The sequence below is a fragment of the Oreochromis aureus genome, linkage group 9, assembly GCF_013358895.1.
Source record: "Oreochromis aureus strain Israel breed Guangdong linkage group 9, ZZ_aureus, whole genome shotgun sequence".
Taxonomy (NCBI): Eukaryota; Metazoa; Chordata; class Actinopteri; order Cichliformes; family Cichlidae; genus Oreochromis; species Oreochromis aureus.
This window is the reverse complement of record NC_052950.1, coordinates 34,911,335-34,930,116: the sequence shown is the minus strand read 5'-3', so window position 1 is coordinate 34,930,116 and position 18,782 is coordinate 34,911,335. Positions and strand designations below refer to the sequence as shown.

The 18,782-nt window shown below is 43.0% G+C and overlaps 1 protein-coding gene across 2 annotated transcripts; it reads left to right on the top strand.

The window, feature by feature from the left end:
- Positions 1-5,413: 5,413 nt before the first annotated feature.
- Positions 5,414-13,491, top strand: LOC120442073. 2 transcript variants are annotated; one of them, XM_039617831.1, is made up of 3 exons: positions 5,414-5,817; positions 6,016-13,205; positions 13,404-13,491. In XM_039617831.1, the coding sequence occupies exon 2, from the start codon at positions 6,700-6,702 to the stop codon at positions 11,362-11,364; it is 4,665 nt and encodes a 1,554-aa protein (XP_039473765.1). In that variant the 5' UTR covers positions 5,414-5,817; positions 6,016-6,699; the 3' UTR covers positions 11,365-13,205; positions 13,404-13,491. The 2 variants fall into 2 exon arrangements, with proteins under 2 accessions (XP_039473765.1, XP_039473766.1); XM_039617832.1 differs by lacking the exon at positions 5,414-5,817 and having other exon boundaries at positions 11,365-13,205.
- The last annotated feature ends 5,291 nt before the right edge of the window (positions 13,492-18,782 follow it).

Here is an 18,782-nt window from a genome sequence, read left to right as displayed (position 1 = left end):
AAGCTTACGGTGCGTTCACACCGAACGCGATAGAGGCAAGCGAAAACGCCCCAAACGCCCCTAATTTGACGCGTGCACATTCGCACCTCAACGGGCCTCAAAATTGCATCTTTCCACGCGCGTGAACCAGAAATGTGGGAGGGATGTGGGAGGAAGGTGTGCCAGATGGTATCTTTGCAAGATGGCAGCTGTCGAGCTAGAGCTTGAAGAGAGAGTCAGCCTTCTCTATCTACTAGTGATGGTGAGATGAAGCCTCGTGATGAGCTGAAGCTTTCCATCCAACTGGTCGACTCATGGTTCGAAGCACTGTGATGATTCATTTGCTCTACTGCGCCATCAAGTGGACGATTTAAGTGAAATAGGCTCTGTGATTACAGGGAGTGCAGAATTATTAGGCAAATGAGTATTTTGTCCACATCATCCTCTTCATGCATGTTGTCTTACTCCAAGCTGTATAGGCTCGAAAGCCTACTACCAATTAAGCATATTAGGTGATGTGCATCTCTGTAATGAGAAGGGGTGTGGTCTAATGACATCAACACCCTATATCAGGTGTGCATAATTATTAGGCAACTTCCTTTCCTTTGGCAAAATGGGTCAAAAGAAGGACTTGACAGGCTCAGAAAAGTCAAAAATAGTGAGATATCTTGCAGAGGGATGCAGCAGTCTTAAAATTGCAAAGCTTCTGAAGCGTGATCATCGAACAATCAAGCGTTTCATTCAAAATAGTCAACAGGGTCGCAAGAAGCGTGTGGAAAAACCAAGGCGCAAAATAACTGCCCATTAACTGAGAAAAATCAAGCGTGCAGCTGCCAAGATGCCACTTGCCACCAGTTTGGCCATATTTCAGAGCTGCAACATCACTGGAGTGCCCAAAAGCACAAGGTGTGCAATACTCAGAGACATGGCCAAGGTAAGAAAGGCTGAAAGACGACCACCACTGAACAAGACACAAGCTGAAACGTCAAGACTGGGCCAAGAAATATCTCAAGACTGATTTTTCTAAGGTTTTATGGACTGATGAAATGAGAGTGAGTCTTGATGGGCCAGATGGATGGGCCCGTGGCTGGATTGGTAAAGGGCAGAGAGCTCCAGTCCCACTCAGACGCCAGCAAGGTGGAGGTGGAGTACTGGTTTGGGATGGTATCATCAAAGATGAGCTTGTGGGGCCTTTTCGGGTTGAGGATGGAGTCAAGCTCAACTCCCAGTCCTACTGCCAGTTTCTGGAAGACACCTTCTTCAAGCAGTGGTACAGGAAGAAGTCTGCATCCTTCAAGAAAAACATGATTTTCATGCAGGACAATGCTCCATCACACGCGTCCAAGTACTCCACAGCGTGGCTGGCAAGAAAGGGTATAAAAGAAGAAAAACTAATGACATGGCCTCCTTGTTCACCTGATCTGAACCCCATTGAGAACCTGTGGTCCATCATCAAATGTGAGATTTACAAGGAGGGAAAACAGTACACCTCTCTGAACAGTGTCTGGGAGGCTGTGGTTGCTGCTGCACGCAATGTTGATGGTGAACAGATCAAAACACTGACAGAATCCATGGATGGCAGGCTTTTGAGTGTCCTTGCAAAGAAAGGTGGCTATATTGGTCACTGATTTGTTTTTGTTTTGTTTTTGAATGTCAGAAATGTATATTTGTGAATGTGGAGATGTTATATTGGTTTCACTGGTAAAAATAAATAATTGAAATGGGTATATATTTGTTTTTTGTTAAGTTGCCTAATAATTATGCACAGTAATAGTCACCTGCACACACAGATATCCCCCTAAAATAGCTAAAACTAAAAACAAACTAAAAACTACTTCCAAAAACATTCAGCTTTATATTAATGAGTTTTTTGGGTTCATTGAGAACATGGTTGTTGTTCAATAATAAAATTATTCCTCAAAAATACAACTTGCCTAATAATTCTGCACTCCCTGTATAATGATGTGATGTGTAAACCTCTAAACTGAATAAATAGATTGTTTTCGTGGTTATTTATCCCAAATATTGTCTCAGTATGTCTGATACAAAAGAGAAAGTGGAAACTATCAGGACAGAGTTTTGATATGATTTTGTAACTGTTAGGCCTGCTATTGTCACTGATTTCTAGAATCGATTCGATCCAGGATTCGATCAGGGGAAATTGTGCCTCAGTCAGAAATATTATAATTCAGATCATGGATCAGTACATTTCTATATTTTTATATCTATAAAAAGAAAGCTGACACTTGCGAGACTTTATCAAAGGTGTGAGCATCACAGCAGATGCCTTTGTGTCAAAGCAGCTAAGGATAAAACAGAAATACGATTTATAAAAATATTCTGCAGCAGATCAAAAACGAAAGAAAACCATTCATCAACATATGAACATTACCTGATGCTGCTGAATGAAGCAAAGCAAAGTTACAGAGGTTTAGAGACACGGCTAAGCGTTTTGCAATTTTGCATAATTTTAAAAAGTTTAAATTTGTTTGGTAGCCTATTGAACAGCAGAAATTAGGTTTTCTTTTCGGTAGTAAGTAAAAGGAAAAAACAGCGGCTGACAGCACCGTAAACAACAGTAGACTTGTGCGTAACAAGCAAGGGAGTAATGCAGAAAACAGATTTTTAGACGGGAAACTGTTCTTCAAGTACAGAGAGAGAGAGGGAGAGAGAGCTGTGCATGAAGTGTGATTTTATCGTGGTGGAAGCAAAACAGCAAAAGTCAGAGGGAATTCATGACGATGTTTATGTGAAGCGTAGTTTGGATCTTCTTTTGCTGCTGGTTCGGTCAATATTGTTTGGAGAGAAATAAAACCTGCAGCGTCAGAATCAGCGCAAAAAGACGTAAAAACGAAGCGCGGACCCGCCGACACATGAGAATCAGTGAGCTGTCCTTTCAGCCCCGACCGTGTCCGTGTCGTCGGGTGAGAAAGGCGACATCTCACTGATTCTGATCCGTCAGCGGTTCCGCGCTTTGTGTTTGCGTCTTTGTGCAGAATCCGTGTACCTGCTGTCACTTACTGTTTTAGCTGTTTGGTGGTTGTTGAAATTTTTGTGAGGTTTAACCTGAGATTCTGGCATTTCGGGCAAAATAAAGTTATATTAAAAATCGATTCAGGATTTTAATTAAACAATATCACGTTTTCCAAGCGAGAATCGATTTTAATCGATAATCAAAACCCGCCCCTATAACTGTGTAATCATGCTTATGTACATCTGGATAATGACACAAACTGTGTGGTGCTTCACTTTTTAATAAACTAAAAGACATAAATCAGGATCTGTAGTGTTGTTTATTTATATTATGGTACTTATCATTTGTGATATTTATTACTGTGTGCATACTTTATTGGAAGAGAAAACAAATCTCTTCCTTGCAGGCTCCATCGAAGAAGAAATGCTCAAGTAACTATGTAGCACGTAAACAATCCAATTCCGCAACACAATGTGATGGGGGAATCAGCTGTGTTTTGCTGCCCATTTTATTTCGAACCTGGCGCGAACCAGTGAACCAGTTCCCGAATCAGTCACGTGGTACGGACTGCCCGCGAAGCCTCGAACGTCACTGCATACGTAATCAAAGCGAGCCTCGATACGCGCTTCACCCCCCGAGATTACCCGAAGCGCGATTCGAAGCTTCGACACACAGGACACATCACTACTATCTACTGTGGAGAGCAGAGCAGCGGCGTAAAACACGTCCTCGCCGTACCTGGGTCCATCAGCTCCTCCAGAGGCGTGAGCAGTTTGGTGAGTTTCACCATTTGCTCCAGGAGCTGCGCCTAGATGACGGCCGATTCCAGCGATACCACCGTATGTCACCCGGCCAGTTTGAGGACCTGCTTTCCCGCGTCGGTCCCAGGATCGCCCGCCGAGACACCAACTACAGGCGCTCAATCCCACCTGCAGAGCGTCTGTCCATCTGCCTGAGGTCAGTAAAAGTGTTTAATACGGCAGTCCTTTATTGATACCTGTGCTAATGTATGCTAAACCATCCGTTCATACACTGCTAACATGGATGTGGTATGCTAACAGTGAATGCCGTCGGTGTTTACTGATAGCAAACTGTGGTATGGAGACGACTGTTTATAATATTTCTAGTGATACTCGACATCAAGTCCCGATTTAATTTGTCTTCTGCTGTTATCAGTGGTTGCAATGATAGCATGGCTGTGGTGTCATCAGTGTATGCTCTCGGTGTTTGCTGATATCACACTGTGGTATGAGGCCCACTGTTGGTAATCTTTGTAGTGATACTCTCCTTTTTTATTTACACCTGGTTTAATTCTGGTATAGTTGAATATTTGTATATAATCCCCGCAGCTGTCAGACTCTACAGGGGTCACCAGCCTTTCTTAAATCTGAGAGATAAAATTGTGAACAGTTTGGTTCATCTTTAGTTATATGGTTCTATCTAGCATATTCTATCTTGATATGCTGTCTTATCACAGGTTAATTTTTCATAAATATCAACAATGATTTAAGCAAGGAAAGGGCTACATGTCAACATACAACTCTTTATTTCTATTAATGTCTTACTTCATTCCTACCTGACTGACATGTCTAGGAATTATGAGAGATTGGCACACTGTAGTGGTAAACGTTGCTACCAATCAAATTATGATGTTAAAGTTAAAACAAAACAACTGTTTTACATTATATCTAATATATATTATGTAATTATCCTTATAATTACAAAATGTTTTATGTAAGATTTGTTTTGTAATTTAAATCTGATCTAGTTGGTGTGTTCCAACTACAGGGGGATCACACTCCTCAGCCTCCCTGGGAAAGTCTATGCCAGGGTGCTGGAAAGGAGAGTTCGTCCGTTAGTCGAACCTCGGATACAGGAGGAACAATGCGGTTTTCGTCCTGGTCGCGGAACACTGGACCAGCTCTTTATCCTCTCAAGGATACTTGAGGGTGCATGGGAGTTTGCCCAACCAGTCTACATGTGTTTTGTGGACTTGGAGAAGGCATTCGACCGTGTCCCTCGGGGAGTCCTGTGGGAGGTGTTGCGGGAGTATGGGGTGTCTGGCCCATTGCTACGGGCCATTCGATCCCTGTACAACCGTTGCAAGAGTTTGGTTCGCATTGCCGGCAATAAGTCGGACTTGTTCCCGGTGGGTGATGGGCTCCGCCAGGGCTGCCCTTTGTCACCGGTTCTGTTCATAATTTTTATGGACAGGATTTCTAGGCGCAGCCAAGTGGCGGAGGGCTTTCACTTCGGTGGCCTCAGAATCTCATCTCTGCTTTTTGCGGATGATGTGGTTCTGTTGGCTTCATCAGGTGAAGGCCTCCAGCTCGCACTGGAGCGGTTCGCAGCCGAGTGTGAAGCAGCGGGAATGAGGATCAGCACCTCCAAATCTGAGGCCATGGTTCTCAGCCGGAAAAGGGTGGAGTGCCCACTCCGGGTCGGGGATGAGTTCCTGCCCCAAGTGGAGGAGTTCAAGTATCTCGGGGTCTTGTTCGCGAGTGTGGCTGCCGTCAGCAGCAGTCATGCAGTTAAAGATAATTTCATGGTTTAAGTTGCAATAAATAAGTTAAAAATACTTTATTTTAATATATCAGATTTAATGTATACATCGTTGGGTTTAAAAATACACATTTAAATGGTTTACAGAATGTTTCCAGGGTGGAACCAATGTTCAGTCTGTTGTTTTGGGGTTGACAGTATTTTCAGTTGCACGCCACACTTGATAGAGGGCAGCATGCTTTCTTCTGTCACTCGGTGGTAGAGCTATGCAGACGCATGCAACGAAGTTTTCCAGCTGTGAAAAGAAGTGACACTGCAAGATGTGTTTTCATTAACCCCTGCAAGTTAATGCGGCCAATGAGGTATGCAATGTGTGTTTATGTCGTGATAGGGAAATAAGATGTTTGTTTGTAACTGAACTGTTGAGTTTATGGTGGTCACGTGTAATTTGTAAATGTAAAATTGTGAGTGTTTTATCTTGTTTAATAATGTGCTTTATTGTTTATTCTCTATGAGAACAATTTATTGTGGAAATTGATTATTCTATGTTGTTTGTATAGTTCTCACGGCATCGTTGGTGGCACCTGTGTGCAATAAATGCCAGTAAAAATCAAGAACGCCTTGTGTCCGTTTTTCAACTTGGAGGGAGTTACAGTGAGAACTCAGTCTGCTCGACATGAGGCGAGGAGACGAGGAGCTGTGCCTTTCATCCACTGAGCAAGAAGAAATTCATCGCACTCTAGCATCATACAGATAAGACTGTGCATACGCCAGTAACCTAAGCAGCAAGCAGTTGAAGTTTACGTGGATGATCCTTTAAGTGATACATTTAAAACAAGTTAAATGTTAAGAAGTGGATCAATTTTGTCAACTGCTTTAAAGGAACACTGTAAGAACTGAAACTTTAAGTAATCTGGTGCTCTGCATATTTTCTTTCTAAGTTCATGGTTCTGTCCAATTAAGAGTTTTTATAGGTGAAGTCATTTACCTATTTGTGTTATTTGGATGCTAGAAGTGTTGTAGAATTAAGTGCTGCGTTGTATGTGTTGTTGGTATTCGGAAAAAGTTCACCATATTTACGCGACTCAAGATGGTATTTATTTAGATATTTTATTAAGGTTTAAGGTGTTGTAAATCTTGAAGGTATTATCCATTGTTAATGTTTTGGACAAGTTCACCTAAAGGCAAGGTTAAAGGTATAGCTATAATTTATTTTGTGCCAAGTAATAAGTAAACATTGCAAAATGGATCAAATGAGTGAATCTGAAACTAAGAATAGTGACTTACTTGAGGGTAGTAGTGCCACAAATGTACAGCAGTCACGTGAAGAGGAGCCACGAAGAAGTCAGAGATCTCGAAAGCTTACTGAAAAGGCTCAGCAACTGCATGATGATAAGTCAAGAAAACTTCAGCATCGTTTCACTACAACTTATGATAAGTGGAAAGTAACCGCCAAGCAAGCTAAGAAAATGATAAAGGGAGCCCCCTCTGTTGAGGTTGTTAAGGATTTGATGTGTAAGTTAAGTTGTGCATCAGCAAATGTGAAAAACGCATATGAAGATTTGCGCAAATGTGCTTCCCCAGACAGTGAGATCCGTCGTAGAGTAGACACCTGTGACGCGGTATCTAAAATAATCTTGGACAATGCAACCACTTATCTTCAGAATAAAGATAACGAAGATGTTCAGACAGAGGATTTAGTCTGGCCTAAGTCTAGTTCAGTGTTTTCATCTTCAGCTTCTCAAGGCAAAGGTAAGGGCTCTCAAAGAAGTTTAAGCTCTGCAAGCAGTTCCAGCATAAAGTCACGAAAGTCAAGCCTTTTCTCCATTAAGAGACAAGAGGCCGTAGCAGAGCTGGCTGCCACACAAGCTGCATTAAAGGTCCTGCAGGAGATAGAATGTGAACAACAGGAACTTGAAAGCCTTGAAGAAGAGGATAGAAAGAGGATTGCATTACAAGAGGAAGAGAATGTGGCAAGAAAGAAAGCACTGGAAGAGAAGCGCAGACAAATAGAGCGCTTACAGACTGTTAAGAAGCTAAGTGCGGCAAAAGCACGGTTCCAAGTTTATGAACAAGATGCAAGCTCAGATGAGGAAATAACAGAGTTACTTCATAACCACGCAGCTCAGCAACATAGATCTCCAGGAGCTATAAGGAGTCCACATGAGCATCCTGTGATACACCAAGCAGATAGTGTCACAGTCCTCGCTGAAGCAATAGCAGAGTCTATTAATGTAAGCCGTCTCCCAGCACCTGAACCGTCTGTCTTCATGGGAGACCCACTAAGATACAATGATTGGAAGATGTCATTTCAAACCCTAATAGGCAGGAAAAACATTCCAGTAAATGAAAGGGTCTATTACCTTCGTAAATATGTTGGTGGACCTGCAAAAAGGGCCATTGAAAGTTATTTCCTATTGGGAACGGATGCAGCTTACAACTCAGCATGGGATATCCTGGAAGAAAGATTTGGAAGCTCATTTGTGATAGCTAAAGCTTTCAAGGATAAGCTTGCAGCATGGCCCAAAATTGGACCCAAAGACAGTGTTGAGCTGAGGGATTTTTCAGACTTTCTTAGAGGCTGCCAGGCTGCAATGTCCCAGATTAAGAGTCTGGAAGTATTGAACGATTGTGATGAAAATCAAAAACTTCTAACAAAACTGCCAGATTGGCTGGTGACCAGTTGGAATAGGAAGGTGATTGAAATAGAAGAAACGTGTAATGTGTTTCCTACTTTCAGTCAGTTTGTGGAATTCATCACAAAGGAAGCAAAAATAGCTTGCAATCCAGTAACCTCTCTTCATGCCCTGAAGTCCAATGATGTTGAAAAAATAAAGACAACAAAGACTCGAAACATTGGTGCAAAGGTGTTTGTGAGCAAATTGGAAGAGAATGTAGAACGCAAGAGATGCACCTTTTGTGAAAAATGCAATCATGGTATTCAGACATGCTGGAAATTCAAGGAAAAACCAGTTGCCGAACGTGTTAAATTTGTCCAGACAAAGAAGTTGTGCTTTGGATGTTTACAACCAGGACATCATTCAAAGACCTGCAAAAGGAGGAGTGTTTGTGAAACATGTAAGGAAAAACACCCAACATGTTTACATGAAGATCGCGAAAGAGCAACCAGAAGAGAGAAAAGCAGTGATGAGCATGGGGAAAGTGTAAAAAACTCAAAATATGCTATGTCAACGGAAAGAACAGAGAGCAAACACACCCCTGAACCATCAAATGAAGCTACATCAAACAGAGTAGTGCAAGGTATGGACAGCATGTACTCCTCCACAGTTGTTCCAGTTTGGTTATCTGCATCGAGTAACCCAGAGAATGAAATTCTTGTATATGCACTACTTGACAACCAAAGCGACACCACATTCATTATGCAAGATAAAGCAGAAGCTCTGGACATGAAAGGGGAAGCTGTGCAGTTAAAACTCTCCACACTTTCATCCAGAAATACAATCATCCCAAGTCAAAGGTTAGTTGGACTGCAGGTGAGAGGTTTCTATTCATCAAAGAAGATTTCTCTCCCTGTAACCTATTCAAGAGAGTTCATCCCTGCCAATCTAAGTCACATTCCTACACCAAAAACGGCAAGAGCTTGGCTACACCTAGAGCATCTTGCTGAGGAAATTGCTCCATTGATTGAGTGTGATGTAGGACTTCTCATAGGATACAACTGTCCACAGGCTTTGCTACCCCGAGAGGTTGTCCCAGGTAAAGACAATGAGCCATTTGCTCAAAGGACAGATCTTGGATGGAGCATAGTTGGTTGTGTTAGCCCGTGTGTCGACTATGGTGATGCTATAGGAAGCAGTCACAAGATTGTCATGAAGTCAGTGAAACCTCATCTCCAGACATCTAAGAAGCTCACAAATGAAGTGAAATACATATGTCGAACCCAAGTTAAGGAGTTCATTTCACCACCAGATGTGCTGAGGATGCTTGAGTCTGACTTCAGTGAGAGAAGAGTGGAGGATGCTAAATTATCCCAGGAAGATTTGCGTTTCCTAACCATAATGGAAGAAGGAATCAAAATTAAAGCAGATGGTCACTGTGAAATGCCGCTTCCCTTCAAGAAAGATCGACCAAATCTCCCAGACAATAAGGTATGTGCAGTTCACAGGCTTCGATGCTTGAAAGGAAGATTTGAAAAAGACAAACAATACCAAAAGGACTACACGACCTTTATGAGTGAAATCATAACAAATGGGGATGCAGAAAGGGTCCCAATAGGAGAAATTAACAACAGTCCTGTGTGGTACATTCCTCATCACGGGGTGTATCACCCACACAAGCCAGGAAAAATACGGGTTGTGTTCGACTGCTCAGCAAGATATGAAGGCGTGTCATTAAATGATTACCTTCTCACTGGACCAGAATTAACGAACAGCCTGATAGGTGTTCTCTGCCGCTTTCGCAAGGGACAAGTTGCTATAATGTGTGATATTGAGCGTATGTTCCATCAGTTTCACGTCAAAGCAGAGGACCAGGACTACTTGAGATTTCTCTGGTGGGACGATGGAAACTTCCAGGCTCAATCATCAGTCTATCGCATGCGAGTGCACCTATTTGGAGCTGCCTCTTCCCCTGGTTGTGCAAACTTTGGCTTGAAACATGTTGCTGCCCAAGGACATGGTCATTACAGTGAAACAACCATTCAGTTCATTGAACGAAACTTTTACGTGGATGATGGGCTCACAAGTGTCGCAACCAAGGAGGAAGCCATCAAGTTAGTAAAGGAAGCAAGGCAACTCTGCAGTGCTGGCAAACTGCGAATTCACAAATTCATTTCCAACAATCATGAAGTACTTGCATCCATTCCAGAGAGTGAACGTGCAGATTCAGTACGAAATCGTGACTTGGATCTTGGTGAGTCCCAAATTGAGAGAGCTCTGGGAATCAAATGGTGCATTGTTTCAGACCAGTTCCATTTTAGAGTGATTGTGGAAGAACGCCCACTTTCTAGAAGAGGAGTCTTATCAACTGTGGCATCCATCTATGACCCTCTTGGCTTTGTGGCACCATTTGTTCTGGTTGGAAAGCAAATACTCCAACAGATGTGTCAAGACAAGGTTGGATGGGATGAGCCACTGTCAGAAGAGCTCAAACCACGGTGGGAGTCTTGGCTGTTAGATTTAAAGAACCTGGCTGACATCAAAATTCAGCGCTGTCATCTTCCAGAAGGTTTTGAGAAAGTTGAAAGATATGAGCTGCATCATTTCTCAGATGCGAGTGTTAAAAGGCACGGTGAATGTTCTTACTTGAGAGCAATCAGTGTCTCAAACCAAGTCCACTGCTCTCTAGTTATTGGCAAAGCCAGGGTGACTCCTACAAAGGTCACCACAGTACCCAGGCTTGAGCTATCAGCAGCAGTTATTGCCGTGCGAATGAGTGAGCTGCTTAAAAGGGAGTTGGAAGTTCAAGCCAAAGAATTCTTCTGGACAGATTCGAAGGTTGTTCTTGGATACATCAACAACGATGCTAGAAGGTTTCACATATTTGTGGCAAATCGCATTCAGCGTATCCAAGAAGGTTCTAATCCAGACCAATGGAGATATGTGACTTCTGAGAACAATCCTGCTGACCATGCATCACGGGGTCTGACAGCAAAGGGACTAATTACTTCCAACTGGTTCACCGGTCCAGATTTTCTCTGGCAGGATAAACTTCCTGCTGATGACATTAAGGCGGGAGAGTTGGGAGCTGAAGATCCAGAACTTCGTAAGACTTTTGTCCATAAGACACTGACCACAGAAGATTCGTTGCTCAATCATTTCTCAAGGTTCTCAAACTGGATAAGGCTAGTTAAAGCCATTGCACGACTCATGCGATGTGTCAAAGAGCTCAAGGGTCTGATGGGCAGAACAAACGAAGTCACCAGTCTTGAGGAGAGGAAAGAGGCATAGCTTTTCATCATAGCTACTGTCCAAAGCGAACTGTTTTTCAAAGAAATCAAATATCTGAAATCGAAGGAGACAATAACAAGAGATCGTGCAAATAGGCTGTACAAACTGAATCCCTTCTTGGATGAAAAGGGTGTGCTAAGAGTGGGAGGTCGGCTGAAGCATGCAGATTTACACCCACACATCAAACATCCAGCGATCTTGCCGAGCAAAACCCACATATCAAGGTTACTGATTGAACACTTCCATCAAAAGGTTCATCACCAGGGACGTGGGATGACTATGAATGAGCTGCGATCAAATGGCATTTGGCTATTGGGATGTAGTCACGCAGTGTCTTCCTACATCTACAAGTGTGTCAAATGTAGGAAATTCAGAAGGAATGCTGAAGTACAAAGAATGGCAGATTTACCGCGTGAAAGAGTTGGAACATCGCCTCCCTTTTCCTATTGTGGAATGGACTGCTTTGGCCCGTTTTACGTTAAGGAAGGAAGAAAGGAACTTAAACGCTACGGTCTGCTATTCACATGTCTGTGCTCTCGTGCTGTGCATATAGAGCTTCTCGACGACATGACCAGTGATGCCTTTATTAATGCTCTTCGAACCTTTATCGCCATACGTGGAAGTGTCCGACAGCTTCGGTCAGATCAGGGCACCAACTTTGTTGGAGCAAGACGAGAGTTCTTGGAGTCTGCAAAGAAAATGGACCAAGAAAGCCTAAGACAACTAGGTTGTGAGTTTGTCATGAACCCAGCATCTGCCAGCCATATGGGTGGGGCCTGGGAAAGGCAGATCAGGACGATTAGAAGTGTTTTGACATCCATTCTGGATCATTCATCTAAAAGACTTGACACTTCATCCTTGCGTACCTTCCTTTATGAAGTCATGGCGATCATAAATAGTAGGCCCTTAACAACTCACCTGTTGAATGATCCCACTGGTCCACAGCCTCTTACGCCAAATCACATCCTGACCATGAAGTCTTCAGTGGTTTTACCACCACCTGGTGAGTTTGTGAAGGAAGACCTTTATCTTCGAAAAAGATGGCGCAAGGTGCAATACCTGGCCAATGAATTTTGGACCAGATGGAAAAGGGAATATTTGCTGAATCTTCAGCAGAGAGGAAAAAGGTGCAAAACACAGAGAAATGCCAAGATCAATGACATTGTGATGCTGATGGATAATAGTCTACCCAGAAATGAGTGGAAGTTGGCCAAGGTAACCAAGGTGTACCCTAGTGAGGATGGAATCATTAGGAAACTCGAGCTGCTAATCAGTGATGCGACATTGGATGACCAAGGAAAAAGAGTTAATAAGCCAGTGTGTCTTGAGAGACTCATCCACAAAACAGTTACCCTACTTGAAGCTGAATAGTTCAGAACTCCTGTCTTTGTAACTTGTGTTTGGCCCAAGAGACTATTTACACTTATTTTTTCCTTTGCAATGAGGTTCAGTTGAAAATCAGCAGTGATTTGGTGGGAGTGTGGCTGCCGTCAGCAGCAGTCATGCAGTTAAAGATAATTTCATGGTTTAAGTTGCAATAAATAAGTTAAAAATACTTTATTTTAATATATCAGATTTAATGTATACATCGTTGGGTTTAAAAATACACATTTAAATGGTTTACAGAATGTTTCCAGGGTGGAACCAATGTTCAGTCTGTTGTTTTGGGGTTGACAGTATTTTCAGTTGCACGCCACACTTGATAGAGGGCAGCATGCTTTCTTCTGTCACTCGGTGGTAGAGCTATGCAGACGCATGCAACGAAGTTTTCCAGCTGTGAAAAGAAGTGACACTGCAAGATGTGTTTTCATTAACCCCTGCAAGTTAATGCGGCCAATGAGGTATGCAATGTGTGTTTATGTCGTGATAGGGAAATAAGATGTTTGTTTGTAACTGAACTGTTGAGTTTATGGTGGTCACGTGTAATTTGTAAATGTAAAATTGTGAGTGTTTTATCTTGTTTAATAATGTGCTTTATTGTTTATTCTCTATGAGAACAATTTATTGTGGAAATTGATTATTCTATGTTGTTTGTATAGTTCTCACGGCATCGTTGGTGGCACCTGTGTGCAATAAATGCCAGTAAAAATCAAGAACGCCTTGTGTCCGTTTTTCAACTTGGAGGGAGTTACAGCGAGTGATGGGAGAAGGGAGCCGGAGATCGACAGACGGATTGGTGCTGCGGCTGCAGTGATGCGGACGCTGCACCGGTCCGTCGTGGTGAAGAGGGAGCTGAGTGTAAAAGCGAAGCTCTCAATTTACCGGTCGATCTACGTCCCTACCCTCATCTATGGCCACGAGCTGTGGGTAGTGACCGAAAGAACGAGATCGCGGATACAAGCGGCAGAAATGAGCTTCCTCCGAAGGGTGGCTGGCCTCTCCCTTAGAGATAGGGTGAGAAGTTCGGCCATCCGGGAGGGGCTCAGAGTAGAGCCGCTGCTCCTCCACATCGAAAGGAGCCAGTTGAGGTGGTTCGGGCATCTGACAAGGATGCCTCCTGGGCGCCGTGTTCCGGGCATGTCCCACCGGGAGGAGGCCCCGGGGCAGACCCAGGACACGCTGGAGAGATTATATCTCTTGGCTGGCCTGGGAACGCCTTGGTATTCCCCCGGATAAGCTGGAGGAGGTGGCTGGGGAGAGGGAGGTCTGGGCTTCTCTGCTTAGGCTGCTGCCCCCGCGACCCGGCCTCGGATAAAGCGGATGAAGATGGATGGATGGATGGATCACAAAAGTATTTTGGAATTTGAATAATGTATTTTGTAACTGCAGTACACATAATACTAATTTTGAACAATTTTGTCCAGGTCCCTTGCCACCGGGGACTCCTTCAGGACCATAACGTTCAGTTTCAGAGTCGGTGTGTCCACGGTGTGCCAGATCACCCCCCAGGTAGCGACGGCCATCTGGGACTGTCTAGTGGACGACTTCATGGCTGTGCCTTCACCTGGAGACTGGCGGTCCATCACAGAGGGATTCCAGGAGCGCTGGAACTTCCCTCTCTGCTGTGGAGCTCTGGATGGGAAGCACGTCCAGACAAAAGCACCCCATATATCATATAGGAGACACACACATTGATATACACTAAATATTTATTTCATTTCTTTTTTTGTGGTGCTCAAATTTATGCACCTGCTTGATTTTGTTTAAACAATTATTGCACTTTCTGTAAATCCAATAAACTTCTTTTCACTTCTCAAATATCACTGTGTATGTCTCCTGTATGATATATTTAACTGACATTTTTTTTTATTGTAACAACCAACGATTGAGACAGGAAAATACTGGCTATTAACAAGGTTCCCCAAACTTTTGCATCCCACTGTATTAGTATATTTTGTCATTAGTATAATATGAAATAAATTCTACTTGTGTCAAGTCGTGTGCCAACATTTGCTGTGTAGTAGAACTGAGACATTAGTCATTATAAAAATTTATTTGAAATAATATTAAAATTCTCAAACAGAAAAACATTAAACATAAATATATAAAATATAAGTATTTACAGAGAGACAGGAATAAAAAGGACCCAGCTGCTCTCCAGAGCAGGAACAAGGCTGAGGAGGAAATGCTCCATTGGAGACTGGCGTGGCCTCTTCAGGGACACCAGGATGGCCAGCTCCACCACCGATGGACCGTCCTGGGACCCATCCCTCATCTGCCTCGGAGCTGTCCTCCTCTCTGGGCGTGTAAAACACAGCACAAAACACAAAGAAATGAGAAGGCTGCTACTAGATTTTAATTTCAACATTGAAAAAACAAAACCCAGGATATAATCAGATTAGTTGTAGATATTTAGTAAAGGTGATCACAAGGGAATCCCACCGAGTAAAAAGCTATCAGTACGTGCTGTACATCTGATGCTACAATTGCATGCCTGTGGGTGCAGCAGCAGGAGCTCAGGGACTGGGGAGCAAGGAGAAGCAACAGGGGATGCTCTGCTGCAGAATCAGCTGGTTCTATCAAGACAATATTAAATGTTAACAGGTTTTAAACAATAATCATAGAGAAAGTATATACAGTGGTCCCTCATTTATTGCAGCAGGGGTTGTCAGAATAACTAGCCCCTCGCCACGCACTTTATACACTTTTTTCCCCACACACATGAACATTACTCACAGTTCTCACAAGTTGTTTCTCAAAGTGCAAACCTTTGTAGATTGCAAAACGTAAAAGTATTATGCCGTGTTTTGTCTTCATCTGCCTGCCACTTTCGTGCGCCTTTTTCCCTCGCGGTGCAGGTGTCTATTTCTGAATGAGGGTCATAGTTATGAGTGTTTTTGTGCTGTTTTTTCTATTGGACGTGATGGTTATCAAAACCAAACTGATAAATTTGGCAAGTGCAGGAGACACGACACGGAGGAGATTTGTCAATCAGGCTGCAGAATGCAATGCTGTACTGTGCAATACAAAATCAGCGAAAAAGCGAGGCAGTGACGGATGAGCGGGACCACTGTGTGCTGTTTATTAATAAACTATATATGACAACATGCATAAAAGCAGAACGGTATTTGTACATCAGTGGGAAAATAGCGGGACAGTAGGCGGGCTTGCTAGCTTTTGCGCGGCTTTATCGGGTCAGTCTGAAAATTAAAAAGAAGAATGAATGAACTTACCAGGTTGCCCGATCTCCTCACTTCTGTGCCTGCAAGCTCGGTCCTTTTTATTCCTGTCTCGGTAGAAGTAGCAGCTGGCATCATACAGCTCTGGGTGATTAGCCACGGCAGTGATGAGTTTTTCCTCCATACTGAATGAAGAATGAAGGGCTTTGGTTTGATCTGCCCCTGTGACGTGGTTACAACCACGGCACCGGCCTCCTGATTGGTTGTCGGGGCGCGATTTGACGCCGGAGTTCATATTTTCCAACTCGAGCGGTTGGCGCGGTATGGGCGTGTGCACAAAATGCAACACACAATCTGACACGCGTGGTTTTCTTCGCGAGTCAAACGCGCCCCACGCGGTACACTGACGCGCGTTTCACGGGTTTTGGCGTTTTCGCGACGCAAATCTGCTTCCGCATTTTCGCCGGATGCGCAGATGTCATCGCGCTCTTTCCATTGACTTTACATGTGAACCTGACGCTCTGGCCGCCTCTATCGCGTTCGGTGTGTGCGCACCGTAAGATGGCGCCACCCTTGCGTGCAATAGGTCGGCAGCCGTAACATGAAATTTCCCCTTGTGGGACTAATAAAGGTATATCAATCAATCAATCTGTCAACTAGGGAAGCAGATGCCATTTCGGTTGCCAAAGCAATATGTAAGAATATCATCCCGGAACACAGGATTCCGGAGACTATTTATAGTGATGATGGTCCACACTTTGTAAATGAAGTGATTGGATTAATGGCACAGCATCTAGGGATAACACTAAAACATCATTTTTCATATCACCCACAAAGTGCAGAGTTGGTAGAGAGAACTAACGGCACAGTAAAGCTAAGACTTAGGAAGTCAATGGAAGAGACAGGCAGGACATGGTTAGACTGTATAGAACTAGTTAAGATGTACATGAGGATTACTCCAACAGAGAACGGTCTGACTCTTTGAGATTATATATCGTAGAGTATTTAGAGTTTTGGTTTTCTGTAGTGATGATAGAAACGCAGAAGAGAGAACAGTAGCAGATTGGATGCTCAAAATGTTTAAAAGTAAAGAAGTCATGAGAACAAATGATCTGCCAGATGATTCTGTTTCTCCGCAGGAGCAGAGTCTGAAGTCTGGAGATTGGATGTTGATAAGGCCATGGAGAGGAAGTGCTCCGTTCTTACTGGAGGTTTTCATAGAAAGTATAGAAAATAACACCCTCCCTCCTACTCTTACTCAGGGTCTCATAACACTTATTCCAAAGCCAAACAAAGACTTACTTCTTATTGATAATTAGAGACCCATCTGTCTGCTCAATAATGACTATGAGATTACGGCTTTAGTACTTGATAACAGAATTAAAGCAGGGCTATAGAGTGTGACCAAATTGGTCGCAAATGCAACCAAATTAGCAGATTGGTCACAAGTTGTTGTGCGACTAAATAAATATTTGGTCGCATCTGTGCGACCAACTGTTCGGGTAACAAAAAAAAACAAAAAATCTGCAACCTTCCGTGTGGTCAACAACAGACACACATTATGCCCTATCGTGGACTAAACCAATCAGAGATAGTCAGGGGCGGGACCTTTCTGATTGGCCGTGGTCCAGTTGAAAGTGCAGGTAGAAGAGGGAGGTGAGTAGCTTAAATAAAGCGATATCGATTCATTAAATCCTGAATTGACTTTTAAATATAACTGTGTTTTGCCAGAAACGCCAGATTCTCAGATTAAAGCTCACAAAACTATTTCAACAACCACCAAACAGCAAATGAGAGCAGGTACACGGATTCCACACAAAGACGTAAACACAGAGCGGACCCGACGCATCAGAATCAGCTTTGTCTTTCTCGGCTTTCTCACCCGACGGCCCGAACATGGACACGCTGTTGGAGCTCAGCGATTCTGATGCGTCGGGTCCGCTCTGTGTTTACGTCTTTTTGCGCTGATTCTGAGCTGCAGGTTTTGTCTCTCTCCAACCACAATTCACCGATCCAGCAGCAAAAGAAGCAGCAAACTGAGCTTCACGTTTGATCAATGTCATCATGCGTTTTGCTGTTTTGCTTCCACGACTATTAAAATCACACTTCATGCACAGCTAGCTCTCTCTCTCTCTCTCTCTTTCTGTACTTCAAGAACAGCTTCCCGTGTCAAATCTCTGTTTTTTGCATTATTCATCCGGTTATTACCCACCAGTCTACCGTTGTTTACAGCGCTGTCGGCCGCTGTCTTTTTCTTTTCTTTTTTTCACTTAAACGGTTCAATACTGAAGAAATTTAAACTTTATATGCAGAACATTGCAGAATATTTTTAACCTTTCGCATACATTTGTAATCCGTCCTTTCAAACTGGTGTGTTTCCCTCACAAATGAAAATAGCAAAAGTTATTCCAATCCATAAAAACGGAGAGAGATGTCAGTTTACCAATTACAGGCCAATATCACTACTCCCACAGTTCTCAAAAATTTTAGAAAAGTTATTTGTTAATAGACTTGATAAATATATAGAGAAGCATAATCTCCTAAGTGATAACCAATATGGCTTTAGAATGAAAAGGTCCACTTCGATGGCAGTGATGGAACTTGTAGAAGGGATATCTAATGCAATAGATAATAAGGAATATACTGTTGGTGTTTTTATAGACTTACAAAAGGCGTTTGATACAATTGACCATTCTATATTAATGAATAAACTAGAGAGATATGGCATAAGAGGGATAGCATATAAGTGGATGAAAAGTTACCTGTATTGTGTATTGTTTGCTGATGATACCACTCTGTATTGCTCAGGTAAAGACCTAGAACAGCTTCTGACTACAGCGGAAAAGGAGTTAAATATAT